The 15,424-nt window shown below is 42.3% G+C and overlaps 1 protein-coding gene across 3 annotated transcripts in view; it reads left to right on the forward strand.

Moving 5' to 3' along the window:
- The first annotated feature begins 2,932 nt into the window (after positions 1-2,932).
- The window catches only part of prkd3 (protein kinase D3), a 513,687-nt gene continuing 501,195 nt past the window's right edge, over positions 2,933-15,424 (forward strand). The window contains exons 1-2 of one of the 3 annotated variants that reach the window (XM_038814542.1): positions 2,933-3,185; positions 3,725-4,331. In XM_038814542.1, coding sequence (XP_038670470.1) covers positions 4,032-4,331 — 300 coding nt within the window. In that variant the 5' untranslated portion in view covers positions 2,933-3,185; positions 3,725-4,031. The remainder of the gene's footprint in view (positions 3,186-3,724; positions 4,332-15,424) is intronic. The other 2 variants (XM_038814525.1, XM_038814532.1) reach the window with 2 other exon arrangements.

Consider the following 15,424-nt stretch of genomic DNA (forward strand, 5'->3'; position numbering starts at 1 on the left):
CGTTGCTGCACCTTCCAGCCGCCCTACGCGGGGAGCCAGAGCACCGAACGCTAATTCCCAGGCCCGGCCCGCTCTCCGCTGAACCGTTAGAAGCCGCCCTGCCTCCTCGGGCCATAACGGGAGTGGAGTTATGAACAACCGCGCATGCGCGGCGGGGAGGCGGAGACGGCCGCGCCGAGCACGCCGGGAGCTGTAGTTTATGGACTGTCGCTTCCCATTGTGGGCGGGGGCAAATGCCCATTGGGGCGGACTACAACTCCCGGGATGCCTGGCATCCCTTCCCTTCTCCCGCCCCCGGGTTACGCAGTTGAGGGACATGAAGCACAGATGAAGTGGACGCCGCAAAGTGGTGTGAAGAAAACTTCGGCAACTCGGCGGAAAAGAGTGAGTGCTCGCCAAATCAAATGGGATACTTTTTTGACACTGAGGAGAGAAAACTCATTCGACATCAATCGGTGGTGCAGCGTTGGCAATGCTGCTGACTGATGGGCAGAGAGAGTTGTGGTGGGAAGACAATTGGAGCCAGTTTGCCCTTCATTAGTTACTGCGGATGCTGGCTGTCTGCGGTCGCCTGACTTTGTAGATGCCAGGACTGTTGAAATGAACGCGCGCGAGTTGCACTATTCCACACGCTCGCGACCTTCCTGCAGTCAAATTTGTGTTTTAACCAACGTCTGTCTGTTGCAGCTTTTGCGTCCCTTAAACTCACTGGTGACATGATTGGAAAGGTGCAGCGTGCGGTGCAGAGTCCCTGCTTGGTGAGCACCTTCAAGCACATCTTTCTGTCGCTCCGTCTCTCCAGGGATAACGGGGGGGGGGGGGGGGGGGGGGGCAGGGGCAGTGGCGATTGAATTCCACGAGAGGGAATGTGCTTTTCTTTTGAAACACCTCTCACACAACTCGATTTGATATGGAAGAGTTCTTTTAGACTTTGCCCTTCTTTGGACCAAGTTAAACGCTGCCTGATCCTGGTTAGATTTGCTGTTTCGAGTGGGGTGACGAGATTGACCGATAATGGGAAATCCCCAATGGATTGGCGGAATCCTCCCATTCGTAAATAGTTAGAAGTGGGTGCCTCTTGAGTACTTTCCGCCCCGATTTAAAGATAATCAATTTGAGAATACTTTCTGATCATTGCGCGTCTAAATGAAATCTGGTCGCATTTTCTTTTTCGCTTCTAACATTTCCTAAAGCTTTGCACACACGGGTTTATCCGGTCGTAGGGAATTACAGCTTCTCGCACATACAAATTCTGCAACTTTCGTCTCTAACTATATTCGCCAAAGAGGATAATGTTAGTTTGCGAATAACGGAGACATATAATCCCACGTCATTATATACTTGAAGGTGAAATCCCCAAAAAAGGCTCAATATAAACACTACTGCAAGGAATTGTACTTTACCCAGGTGTGGTGCAGCCTCTCTGCAGGTCTGGTTGTCAACTTATATCTTTCATTTGCAGTTGTATACTTCTTGACTCAATATTTTAATTGACGGAGGACATTAGATCTGTAGACCAGATTAAATTGATTGTTTTGGAAATATTAAAATATATACTTTTGAGATACCCTACTGTAATAAACTACTTAAAAGGTAGAGGGTTTATGTAATATCTTAATCCCAGTATTTACATTTTCTTCCAAATGTTATTGTTATTTTGACCTAATAATTAGTGACAATGTATCTCTGTAAAGAAGTCCAGAAATCCAAAAGAGATTCTGAGTAGGAATCTGCCCAAATGCCAAGCTATTTGTTCCCACAGGTGATGGTTGAACTATGTATTTCTAGCATTTTCTAGTTCAGATTTTCAGCATATGAAACTCTTACTATATCAATAAATCGTATTCCTGAACACCAACATTGAAAATATGTTTGCAGTTTGGCAATCTTGAAAGTAAACCTCAAAAACAGTATGAGATGAATGTTCCCAAAGTTGCAGTATTAAATAGGGGTGAGAAATTTTAAATCTGAAAATCAACTAAAATTGAAGGAGGCAATCTACTGTACAGGCAGCAAAGAGCAGGTTAAGCTTCCCTGATCAGAATATATTTGTATGCTTCTGAAACACGCTTGTGAATTAAACACACTAGGATGGTGTTAAGAATTGACATAAATTATATTATTTTTTATGCATGTCGCGCGTTTATCTAAAGTGGTGCAAATTGATGCAAAACAGCAGTCTACCTCGGGATTCAGATCACAACCGAATGCATTAAAACTCCTCTCACATCGTCCCGATGCTTCAAGAGACTTCCTGAGTGCTTCAGTTTTTTGTAAATTGTAGTTTAACGCCAGTCAGTCAGTTCTTGCTGCCTCTTGGCGTCGATCATATCGCAAGATAACAGAGACCCGCCAAGTGAACATGACACAGGCAGAGACTGATGTATGATCAGTTTTAACCTCAAAATGATGACCAAATCTTTTTTTGAGAACTGGCAGAACCAGAACGTTTTTTTATGACTTATGTTGTAATGTTGATGTCCTTCCTCACCACCAATAACAACACTAGCCTGTGACTTTTTGTGTGCAAACATAATTTCTTAAATAGTAATTTCTTGTTGTTTTATTATTGCCAACGTCAAAATTAGAGCCCTTAATAACTTTGATCCAGTTTTGTAGAATCGTAGAAAGTACAGCTCCGATATGAGGAATTGGTCACAATCCACGTGTTGCTGGCATTAGTTGTTTAACTGAACCTATCCAATCTGACTTCATCCCATTTCGTATCCTGTTCGAGGATTTGCAATACTCTATATAAAGGTCTAATACTAATATAAGTGACTTTTAAAATATGGCATTCATTACCTTGTACACGTCTTCTGATTGTGGGGTAACTGCGCCGCTTACTGAAGGTTTGTGTCAGGGAACATCCAGCTTATGAAATTCTAAATGCACAATGTATTTTGTGGTAGAAGCTTGTTTGGCAGTAGGATCACCTCAGAGGCGCTTTGCAAGCCACGTGATCAAAGTACGTCCACCGATGGATACATATGGGTCGAAATCCGCAAGTTGAGGTGCAAACTGGGGATCGCACGCCGGTTTGTCAGTCAGAATACAGATTAAAAGTAACATCACAGCTCCAGTACATTGTGCAGCGGATGTAGTAACCTCCACTTGCCTACCAGTAACGCTGTTATGGACCTTCAGTTGAAAGCAGCTGTTTTTGTATCAGGCGCTCTGCTTTGGTAACTATTATTATCATTTATTTTGCGATTATGTCTATTTGGCGCTAAATGTCTCCGGTCTCTTCCGGATTTTAAAGAAACACCGAAAACGCAAAAAAAAAAATGAGACGAGTGTAGTGATGTGATTGGAGATGAACGGATATTAAAGATTTCGGAGACCATCCGGTCCATTGAAAGCCCTTCACCTAAGTTGTGCAGTTTGTTTCTCTTCCTCCCCCCGGTTTTTATCACTTTACCGGGAAATGGAAATACAGAGGACTCGGTCACAATGGAAAAGTAAGGGGTTGTAGCTGGTCTTAGTTGTTTTAAAGTTGGTGGTTTTGCGCTTTTGAGTGGAAAACTCGTTCTCTCTTGTGCTAACAACATCCACAGAAAGCATGAAAATCGTCCCCCACTGGATGATTGCATGCGTCCTAAATGTTTGCACATCATCGGGGCGGAAGGGGTTGTTGATATTAATGTGCACGTTGGCAATAAACTAAAACATCATCTTTTCATCGAGTCTTTCTCTTTCTCCACCCCCTTCTCTTCTTTTGCAGAGTATTTCCGGTGACGGATTGAGCGTCTGGCGACGGCGGATTGAAACTACAGAACAGAGAGAGAGAAGGCGAGAGGAGAAAAGCAGAGAGGGGGAAAAATGAGTGGGACTTCAACAGGCTGCTGATGAACAAAGTTGTCAGCACATGCGATCCCGCCTGCGTGCAATTTCTTTGATTGTCTGAACAGACAGACGACACGGTGGTTTTTATTTTTGGACTATTGTTTTTTGTTTTTGCTTGCATTTTTTTATGTTGGTTTTGGAAGGCTGGAAGTTTCCACGTTGAAATTTATCGCCCAGGGAGCCAGATGTCAGCCAACAGCGGCAGCAACTCGTCTCCTCCCGTGTCGCAGAGATTGTTGCCGTCGGTGTTGCCGCTGCCCGCCTCATCGCCGACCCCATCGCTGTCCCCGCCCGCCACCGGGCTCTGTGGCCGCCTTTCCAACGGCAGCCTCAGCGCGCCGAGTCCCACCAATTCCCGGGGATCCTTCAACGGCGTCTCCTTCCTCCTCCAGATCGGCCTCACTCGGGAACCGGTTACCATCGAGGCACAGGACATCTCCCTCTCCGCCGTCAAAGACCTCGTCTGCTCCATCGTGGACCAAAAGGTACAGTAATTCATTAAAAAAAAAGATATGGTCCAACATTTATCACTTTAACTAGAGAGAAGGTTTTTTTTGGGAAGGGGAGGGTGGTCAGAGGTCTATCAAATTGGGGGGGAGAGAAAGACTATAAAAAATAATGCTGCCAAAGTTTCTTAAAAGTTGAAAAACTGAACTACGAAACCTGCTTGAATCATATTGAAACGGCTCGCAGATATAACGGTTCTTTTTATATGGTTATAACGCGAGAGAAGCGACCTGTCAGGACATGGTTGCAATGTTATCTTCATAGTTTCCTGATCAGTTAGTTTCACAACAATGTGGCGTGCCCCTCCCCAAACATTGGTAGCAGCGACCTGTCACACACAAGGTTCAGAATGGTTGTAGTCAGCCACAGGAGCTGAAAACATGTTTCTTAAATCGCCATCCATTACCTAGCCATTTAATCTAATGTCAGAGGCATACTGCATTGTTATTGTGTATTATGTTTTGGGCTTGCTTCTTAACTTAGCCAGTTAGTAAAACAATACAAATGGTTGGTTACTACATTTTACATTGCTAATTTATAAGTCTGCAATACTCATTACTCTTGCGCCTGGGAAGTTTACATATTTGCATTTAATAGTGTGCCACTTTTGTGAAATCTTTAGAAATTTTAATGTGGTTTTGGAGGACCAAGACAAATATAGACTTTTGTGTAAAACAGTGCGGTGGTCTTTACATCTTAGATTATTGAATTCTGTGCAAGCTGGCAACTGCACAACAATCTCTTACAAACTAACTTTTTGCTGGGTCAACTGCTTCAACAAGTATGCATAAAATGCTGGTTATTATGTAATTGATTATCGTGAATACAAAGAATCCATTGTAGTTATTCTTTAATACAGCATCCCTGAGAAATTTAAAATTACCAGAGTATTATATAATGCACTGTATTAGTGCAAAAATACGTAAATCCTGTTGGTGCTCAATTCCTTTTGAAGTGTATAATGGATTATATATTTGAAAAATCTGTACATGTATTGTAATTTAAAAGTATTCCAGTGAAGTCTTTTCCTGTTGTGTATGAAAACATCAGTCATTAAAATCTGAGTTAATAATTAAAACAATATTAAGGCCCTTGCACTTGGGATTTAGGAGGTACTCTGTGCTCAGTGTATTTTTGGTGTATTTTTGGTATGTTTAATTTTATGAAACGTGGTCTCTTCAAGTGGGATAAATGGTTAAATTTCATTCCGGTTTGTTGAATGAAAGCTTGGTTTGTTGACTTTTTAAAACTATATAGTGGCGCACTGTGCTAATTTTTTTTTAAGGTCGACATTTTGTCAGTGATGGCATGGTTGGGAGCATTCTACACAGAATTAAATGAAATTTACAGGGGAAGACATCAGATGGTTTTTTCTTCCAACTGTACTTATTATGTCTCTCTGAAACCTATTCCCTCATGTAAGCATCAAGACCCTTCTCAAATACATTGGGGGAAATGTTGAACCTTTCCATTAACTAACTGGACTGGGTGCAATTCTAGTTTTACATCCTACCCCAATTTTACTCTCTATTAATATAAATGGGTGAGGTCTAAATCCTACATTCTGTCTGATTTGTGAGTTTCTTGTCTCATGAGTTAGATTAAAATTACCATCAATAAATCTATCTTTTAATCACTTCACGTGGCAGTGTGTGTAAAGCAATCTCTCATAAATTAATTATTTGATCTGTTAGTAGCTACATTTTGTTTTCCTTGTTCTGGCCGGACCCACAAGTGGAAACAATTTCTCCATATTCACTCTATTTAATCCCTTCATAATTTAGATAATCTCTATTGTACCTTCTCTTTACCAGCAAAGGGTCCAGCCCACTTTTTCCCCAATGGTTGCTGCGCCTCAATTTTGATAAAATCTTTGTTAATCTAGCCTGCACTTTCTCTAGTGTTTCAATATGCTTCTTTTGTAGTATGGAGACCTTCACACACAATTCCCAGTGTGATCTGATCAAAGTTCCCAATAAATTTAACATTACAACCCTGTTTTTCTGTTCGTCAAGAAATGCATGTTTTGGTTGCATGCTTTGCTTTTACTACTTTAACATTTCTCTGCAAGTATACATTAAAGTAATGGATTGGCCACTTAGTTTGACTAGAAGGGTATGTTTGGACGTGATTCAACTAAAAGATTAGGGAACAAAGTCTCATAGTGAGCACTTTTAGCCACAGCGCCGAGAAACACTTGGCTATACAACGCCACTCGCATTAAATAGGGGACCTCAGTGTGGAACGCGCGGTCCAGGCCGTTTTCTACACCGTGGAGCTCTGCCACATTGGCTGTGCCAAGATACCACCCTGCCCAAAGGGGCTGCACCTCCGGTCCACTGAAAGACCCCCATGAGTGCCGTTCTGTCTGGTCCCCGTTTGTGGGGACCAGTGCTCAACAGCCCTAGCCCTAGGACACCGAGACGATGGGGATAGTTCCCAATGCTTTGTGTACCTCAGGAAATTGTATATTAGAATGAGACTAGCTGTATTGCTCGAATATGCAGATTTGCTACTAAGTGACATTGCAACGTCTCACGAGATTGCGTTAAATCCCGTGAGGCTTTGCAATCCAGGTAGATCCCGAGAGTGGGGTCTCCTTTGTCAGTAGCTATAATCGGCCGCAGCGAGCTGATTTTTGGGGACCGCGTGGCCATTGGATCGTGGCCGCTATTTCACCTACTTTGTTGGGTGAGCTGAATTGAGTTTCAGCCTGACTGTAAGTGTAACTTTCCCAATCATGGCTCTTTGGACATTATTCTCTGTTTCACCTGTAGCTTCCTCACAATTAAAAGTTTGTTATTTCAGCACCTTTGTGCAAACATTATTTCAGTTGTGGAATCATTTCCAATATAGTTGAGGGTGGATTCACCAAATATTAAATTGTCATTTCAGCAGAAGAATTCCAATATGTAATTAACTCTGCTTACCTATGTAAGAGGTGGCATGCTTGCTGCAGCCTGGTGCTTGCTACATAAAACTGTGTAAAGGAATACAATGTTTCTGTGTTTTTGGATTTCAATGCGTTATCCTGAAAGACTGGTTATAACATGCTACTATAAGTTCCTTGCATTCTAAAATTTGCATCTGAAGAGTAATTCCCAACTTCATCAATCTACCACTTCTATTTTTCTTTTCTTAAAAAAAAAATAATTTTTATTCACATTTTTTAATAACAATAACAAATTTTCTCCCCGCAATTTAAAACAAACAAGGCGTGTTTCCACGCCAAAACAAGAAAAGAACTCTTTTCCCCCCCCCCAAAATAAATAATAACAAATATCAATACAAGAAAGAAGAAAATAACATAACAAACCCACTGCTGCAAAACCCCCTCCCCCCCGCCAAACCATCACCAAACAAACCCCCCCCCCCTCCCCCCGGTTGCTGCAGAGACTGACCACTCTACCCCTTCGCCAGAAAATCGAAAAAGGGCTGCCACCGCCGAAAGAACCCCTGTACCGACCCCCTCAGGGTAAATTTCATCCTCTCCAACTTGATGAACCCAGCCATGTCGTTGACCCAGGTCTCCGAACTCGGGGGCCGCGTATCCCTCCACTGTAACAGAATCCTGCGCCGGGCTACTAGAGACGCAAAGGCCAGAATGCCGGCCTCTCTCGCCTCCTGCACTCCCGGCTCCGAAGCTACCCCAGAGATCGCGAGGCCCCAGCCCGGCCTGACCCTAGACCCAACCACTTCCGACAAAATCCCCGCCACCCCCTTCCAATACCCCTCCAGAGCCGGACATACCCAAAACATATGGGTGTGGTTTGCCGGGCCATCCGAACACCTCCCACACCTGTTTTCCCCTCCGAAAAACTGGCTCATCCTTGCTCCCATCATGTGAGCCCTGTGCAGCACCTTCAGCTGAATTAGGCTGAGCCGTGCGCAAGAGGAGGAAGAGTTCACCCTCTCCAGGGCGTCCGACCATGTCCCATCCTCAATCTCTTGAGGATTAGGGTTCTCTTCCCCTAGCTCTTCCTCCCATTTCGCTTTGAGCTCATCTACTGAGGCCTCCTCCTCCTCCTGCATCAGCTGGTAGATAGCTGAGATCCTCCCTTCCCCGACCCACGTCCCCGAAAGCACCCTGTCCTGCACCCCCCCTTGGCGGCAGCCGCGGAAACTCCTCCACCTGCCTCTTAACAAAGTCCCTGACCTGCATATACCTAAAAGCGTTCCCAGGGGGGAGGTTCCATTTCCCCACCAGCTCCTACACTTCTATTTTTCTGATCTACCGTCAATGATGTAATCAATTTTGTGAAAAGGAAATCATTTTTGACTAATTTTAGTTCTTTGAGGAACAAGCAAGGTGGATAAAGGGGAACCTGCAGATGCGGTGTACTTGGATTTACAAAAAGCATTTAAGTAGGCGCCACATCAAAGGTTACCACAAAATAAGAGCTCATGGTGTTGGAGGTGCGATGTGATCATGGATAGAGGATTAGTTAGATAACAGGAAGTGGAAGTAGGGGTAAAGGGTCATTTTCATGTTGGCAAGCTATTATTGTGGAGTAAAACTGGACTCAATGCTGCGGCCTCTGTTCAGTCTATATCAATGACTAGGATGTCAGGACTGAATGTATGGGAACTAAATTTGCTGATGTCACAAAGATAGGTAGATTTGAAATAAAGCAAGTTGCCAAGAAACACAAGAGCTGGAATTTTCTGGCCATTCTTGCTGGCGTGATCTTCCAGGCCTGCCGATGGCAAACCCCTGCTCTGGGTTTCCTGGGAGCTGGGATTGCAGAGAACAGGAAACCTGCCACCACCCACTGGTGGGTGCCTGCACCACAATGAAACATGCCACGCGTGCACGTGGAAAACTATTCCCAAAATGTCTACAAATTGATACAAATAGCTAAGGTGAGTGAGGAAACATTTGGCAGGTGGAATATAATGTTGGAAAAATATGAACTTGTGCATTTTGGCAGGAAGAATTGAAAAACGGGATACTTTTTGAATGGAGAGAGATTGCAGAACTGTATGGTACAGGGGAATCTAGCTATTCTGGTGCATGAGTCACAGAAAGTTAGTATGCAGGCGCAGCAAGTGATTAAAGGCAAATGGAATGTTGCCGTTTATTCCAAATGAAATATTGTTGAGCTGTACAAGGGCTTGGAGAGGCCATATCTGGAGTACTGTGTAAGTTTTGGTCATATTAAGAAAAAATATAATTGCATCACTCGTCTGATTCCTGGGTTGAAGGGATTATCTTATGAGGAAAGGTTGAGCAGGTTGGATCAATACCCACTGGAGTTTAGAAGAATGAGGGGTGACCTTATTGAAACATATAAGATCCTGAAGGGGCATGACCTGTTGGATGCTGAGAGGATGTTTCTCTTGTAGGGAAGGCTAGAACTAGTGGAATTAGGAATCTTCATTCAAGATGGAGAAATCTCTTATGAGGTTTGTTAATCTGTGAAATCCACTTCCCCAGAGAGCAGTGAAAACTGGATCATTGAATATATTCAAGGCTGAGTGAGTTAAGATTTTTGATCGCCAAGGGAATATGGGAGGCGTATAGGGAAGTAGAGTTGAGGCCACAGTCTGATCAACCACGATCTGATTGAATGGCAGAGCTCGCTTGATGGGCCGAATGGCCTGCTCCTAATTCTTGTGCCTACAGTTGCCAAGACATGGCATGCTGTCTTAACTCATTGAAGGTTTGTGTAGCTAGAAGTGAGAGAGGAGGCTTACAGCCCATGACTCTTGGATTCATACACAAGTCTGAGAGTTCAGAAGGACAGATGTTAATCAAACCTACTTTTAATGTTTAGTCTGAGAAATCAAATGTGCATCTCCTGTTTTTTACCTAACTTGCATGTTAAGTGCAGGGGTTCTGAACAATTTTCTTTTCCTTTTTGAGGTCCTACTTCCTGCGCTATAAAAATTCTACGAACCCTCTGAAATGCAGCACAAGTAATTTATGTGTGTATGAAGCTTAGTTTTTTTGTTTATGTGCAGCTTGACTGATGTCCTCCAAAGCATTTCCTTTGGACTGAGACTTTCTCTCTTCACACTCCGACTGACAGACGTCGCATATAATTACCCTTCTAATCGCAAGTTCTTTGTACCATAGCAAAAAATGTATATATAAATATGGTACTGGACACATTCTCATTCCCAAATGGTACAGTAACTCAATTTGGAGAAGGGCAGTGGGGTGGGGGACATAGGGTGGAATGAAGGAGAAATTAGAAATGCTAAGAAAACGCGAATATACAATTTTGTCATCTGATTTGATGTACGTAATCTGGTCTATTATCGCAACAATCTTTCTACACATTCTCTTTTTGCAGACCCTTGAAACCTTCTTGAGAATTCCTGGTCTAGTAGACATAAAATTTAAACTTTTTAAAAGCACAGAAACAAAGTGAAATAAACTTGTTGATTGCCATTCTATTGAACTAGATTGGAACCATTAGTTCTTTTTGAAATTGGGTTTATTGTCTGCTGAAGGATAGTCAGTCAAAGCAGTTGGAATCCAATAGAAGCTACAGGTTTTAGAATCCTGTCATCAATTGCAATGATATTTATATTACAAGTGAGTTGCTGCATCATTATTTTTGTATTGAGATTATGTTTTTGCTAGTTCATAACAGCATATTTAATTCATTTCCCACAAGTCATTCCTTCAATATTTCTTTGGAAAGTATGGGGTTTGACCAAACCACTTTTGACGTAATTTTACTGAAAAATAAACTAATTCAGGCATTAACTCCTCTTTTGCCACATTGAGGGAGCAGCACCTGGTGCCCATAAATGTTCTTGCCGATGCCCTTACAAGCATCAACAATGCAGAGAAATGAACAAAATGCCAGTTTTGCATCTGGCCAAGCTTCAAAATGACAGATTCCTGACTGTAACAATGAAACATGGCTACATTGGAGAGTTTGAGATTATTGATGACCAATGGGAAAATAATCTCAGGCAGACTGAACAAGCGTGGTGTCATTAGCCCCACTTTTGATGTAGGGCTACATAATCCATTTATTCTTTCAATTCCTGATTGTACATTTTATTGACATTTGATAGTTGAGTATAATAAAAGTGCTACTCATTAATTACTTGTACAATTGTGAAAAATGTTAAGTGGTGCAACTTTTCATTAGTTTGCTTCTTTAATGTGTTTGGAAATGATAACATCACACTTTGCCTTACATTACAGCGTGGGAATAATTTACTGTCATGCTCTTCTGAAAATGTACTAATTCAAGTGACTCATCTGTTTGAAAGGTTTGTCATTTGCAAAGAATGCCAATGGGCCCAGCTGACCTTGAATTACACTCACTGCCCCTTTTAGAATTTTACAGTGCATAAGGAAGCCATCCAGTCCATCATGCCTGTGCCAGCTCCCATAAACGTTACCCAACTTGTCCCAATTTCGTAGATTTACTAAAAAATATTTTTTCTTGTTAAAAGCTATTATGGATCTGTTTTCCATAAGACATAGGAGTGGAAGTAAGGCCATTCGGCCCATCGAGTCCACTCTGCCATTCAATCATGGCTGATGGGCATTTCAACTCCACCTACCAGCATTCTCCCCGTAGCCCTTAATTCCTCGCGACATCAAGAATTTATCTATCTCTGCCTTGAAGCCATTTAGCGTCCCGGCCTCCACTGCACTCCGCGGCAATGAATTCCACAGGCCCACCACTCTCTGGCTGAAGAAATGTCTCCGCATTTCTGTTCTGAATTTACCCCCTCTAATTCTAAGGCTGTGCCCACGGGTCCTCGTCTCCTCGCCTAACGGAAACAGTTTCTTTGCGTCCACCCTTTCTAAGCCATGTATTATCTTGTAAGTTTCTATTAGATCTTCCCTTAACCTTCTAAACTCCAATGAATACAATCCCAGGATCCTCAGCCGTTCCTCATATGTTAGACCCGCCATTCCAGGGATCATCCGTGTGAATCTCCGCTGGACACGCTCCAGTGCCAGTATGTCCTTCCTGAGATGTGGGGCCCAAAACTGGACACAGTACTCCAAATGGGGCCTAACCAGAGCCTTATAAAGGCTCAGTAGCACATCGCTGCTTTTATATTCCAACCCTCTTGAGATAAATGACAACATTGCATTCGCTTTCTTAATCACGGATTTAACCTGCATGTTTACCTTTAGGGAATCCTCGACTAGCACGCCCAGATCCCTTTGTACTTTGGCATTATGAATTTTCTCACCGTTTAGAAAGTAGTCTATGCTTGGATTCTTTTTTCCAAAGTGCAAGACCTCACATTGAATTGCATCAGCCATTTCCTGCACCACTCTCCCAAACTCCTGTCTCTGGTAAAACCTCCTTTTATGTATATTATAATAGTCCCTCTTTTGGGAGCGGCGGTATGCCTTTTATTACCAACCAGTGGGCATCCTTCTTTCCAATTTACCATCTCAATACCTCATAATTTTGAAAATCTTCTTCAAATCTGCTCTTGAACCTTTTCGACTCCCTAAAACAACGTGACTTAAAAATTAGGATGTGAAGAGAAAATTGCAATTGAGGAGGGACAAAAACATATTTGTCAGGCAAAGCTCAGATGCTTGTACTGTTTACAATAAGATCTGATTGAAAACATAATTTGGATAGACATTTATTAAAGCTGGCAAGTAGGGCAGCACGGTGGCGCAGTGGGTTAGCCCTGCTGCCTCACGACGCCGAGGTCCCATGTTCGATCCCAGCTCTGGGTCACTGTCCGTGTGGAGTTTGCACATTCTCCCCGTGTTTGCGTGGGTTTTGCCCCATAACCCAAAAGATGTGCAAGCTATGTGGATTGGCCATGTTAAATTGCCCCTTAATTGGAAAAAATGAATTGGGCACTCTAAATTTATTTTTTTTAAAAGCTGGCAAGTGAAAGCATGTGAATGTTGGGTCTTGTGGTTTCTGTGCCTGAACTTGAAGGGCTGAATTGCATGTGGCGCTCCAAAACATTGAATAAAATGTTAAGTTGTGCGCATGGTAAACTTGTTAAGAAGACTGGTTTTTTAAAACATTTTTGATGTGGACTAATTTTAAGTATGATTGAACATGAATGAAAAGTAGATCTGCCAGTCTGATCAATTCTGCAAAGCCAGTTAGCGAAGGATGGAATATTAGTCAATTTGTACTCTGTCTTATTCTTATTTAGAAAATGAAACATTTTAAACTTGCAACTCTTAACTCTACCACACCACAATTTGAATGTATCTCTCTATATGTACTCAAGTGAAAGTTCCAATTAATGCCCATGCCTGAATAAAATTATTATACGATTAACACTAATCCAATTTGATCTTAAATTTGATGCCTTAGTGGAAGGAGATGTTAAGTTCCTTAACTTAGATCAATTTTTAATCTGAAATTGGAGTTTATTCCAATTCATTTTCTGCTGCCTTTTCATTTCTCCCTTAGTAATACACTCCTAAATCTAGGAACAATTGCAGAGAGTCTTGGACTACTTTTATACTTGAGCTGATTCAGTGTCTGAGGGATATATTTTAAAGCTGTAAGTATAAAGTGTAAGTGCAAAACAGCAACTGCAAGAAGTATTAACGTGGCATGTTTTGTAAATAAAGTATCATGCTGAGTTGAATAATGAATTCTTCAAAATGCTACGCAGCTCTAATTTACAGTTTTGTGTAGGTACCAAAGTAATGAACAAGGTTAATGGAATTTTGGCAATTATCTCGTGGGTTGAGCTACAAAGGGGAGACGTTGTGCTTCAGTTATACATATCTTTGGCCAGACCCCATCTGGAGTACGGAGTTCAGTTCTGGGCATCTTAGCTCAGGAATGATGTAATAGTCTCAGAGGTGATTTTACCTGTTTTTTTTTGAGGTTGGAGACAGAACTTTGATTGATGCTAGCCCCACTAAGTCAAATATTTTTTTCAAGAATATTAGACAAAACAGTTTCAATTAAATTATACAGTTACCCCTCCGGTGGTCAATTTGAGATGGCTGTATGTTGCTTTGCAGTGATCTTTGAAATCTTCCTGCTTGTTTCACTGGGAGTCTCTGTCGATATGTATCTTCTCTCTCTTTCTTGAGCATTGCTGTGTGGGATGTTTTCAGGAATTTACATACAGAACAGTTTTTGAAAGCTCGTGCACAATCCTTTTCTGGTTACTTGAGTGCATGATCAACTATTAGTTGGCTAGCATATTCCCAAGTTGTCTTCCATTGGTGTAGCCATATAAGGACGACTTCCAGTCTGCTGTGAATACCTGCCTAGATTCAATCAGCCTCCTTTGATTTAAAACAGTTTGCTTCTTCTTCTTCTGAAGAGTCAAGCGGACTTGAAATGTTAACTCTGTTTTCTCACTCCACAGATGCTGCCAGACCTCCTGAGTGTTTCTAGGATTTTCTGTTTTTGTTAATAGAAGTATAGAATATAAGAACAGGAGTAGGCCGCTCCAGCCTTTGAGCCTGCTCCGCCATTCAGTACAATCATAGTTGATCCTCTATTTCAACACCATACTCCCGCACTCTCCCCATACCTCTTGATGCTTTTTGAGCCTCAAAATGATCTTATTTCCTCCTTAAATATATTCAGTGATTTGGTCGCCACAACCTTTATAGTGGTAGAGAATTCCACAGGCCCACCATCCTCTGAATAAAGAGGTTTCTCCTCATCTCAGTCCTAAATGGCCTACCTCTAATCCCGAGACTATGACTGCTTGTTCTACACCACAAGGAGACAGTGGAAACATCATCCCGGCTGTTCAGCCCTGTCAGAATTTTATGCATTTCAATTAGATCCTCTATCATTCTTCTAAACTACAGTGAATACAGGCCCAGTCAATCAATCTCTCCTCCTATGGCAATCCTGCCAGCCCAGAGATCACTCCGGTGAACCATCGCTGCACTCCCTCTGTGCCAAGTATATCCTTTCTTAGCTAAGGAGACCAAAACTGCACACGTTACTCCAGGTGTGGTCTCGCCAAGGCCCTGTACAGCTCTAGTAAGATATCCGTGCTCCTGTACTCTTGTCTTTTGCCTTCCTAACTGCTTGCTGTACCTACATGTTTGCTTTCAGTGATTGGTTTACTAGGACACCAGGTCTTTTGTACGTCAACATTTACCAATCTATCTCCATTT

This window comes from Scyliorhinus canicula, chromosome 1 (assembly GCF_902713615.1).
Source record: "Scyliorhinus canicula chromosome 1, sScyCan1.1, whole genome shotgun sequence".
Taxonomy (NCBI): domain Eukaryota; kingdom Metazoa; phylum Chordata; class Chondrichthyes; order Carcharhiniformes; family Scyliorhinidae; genus Scyliorhinus; species Scyliorhinus canicula.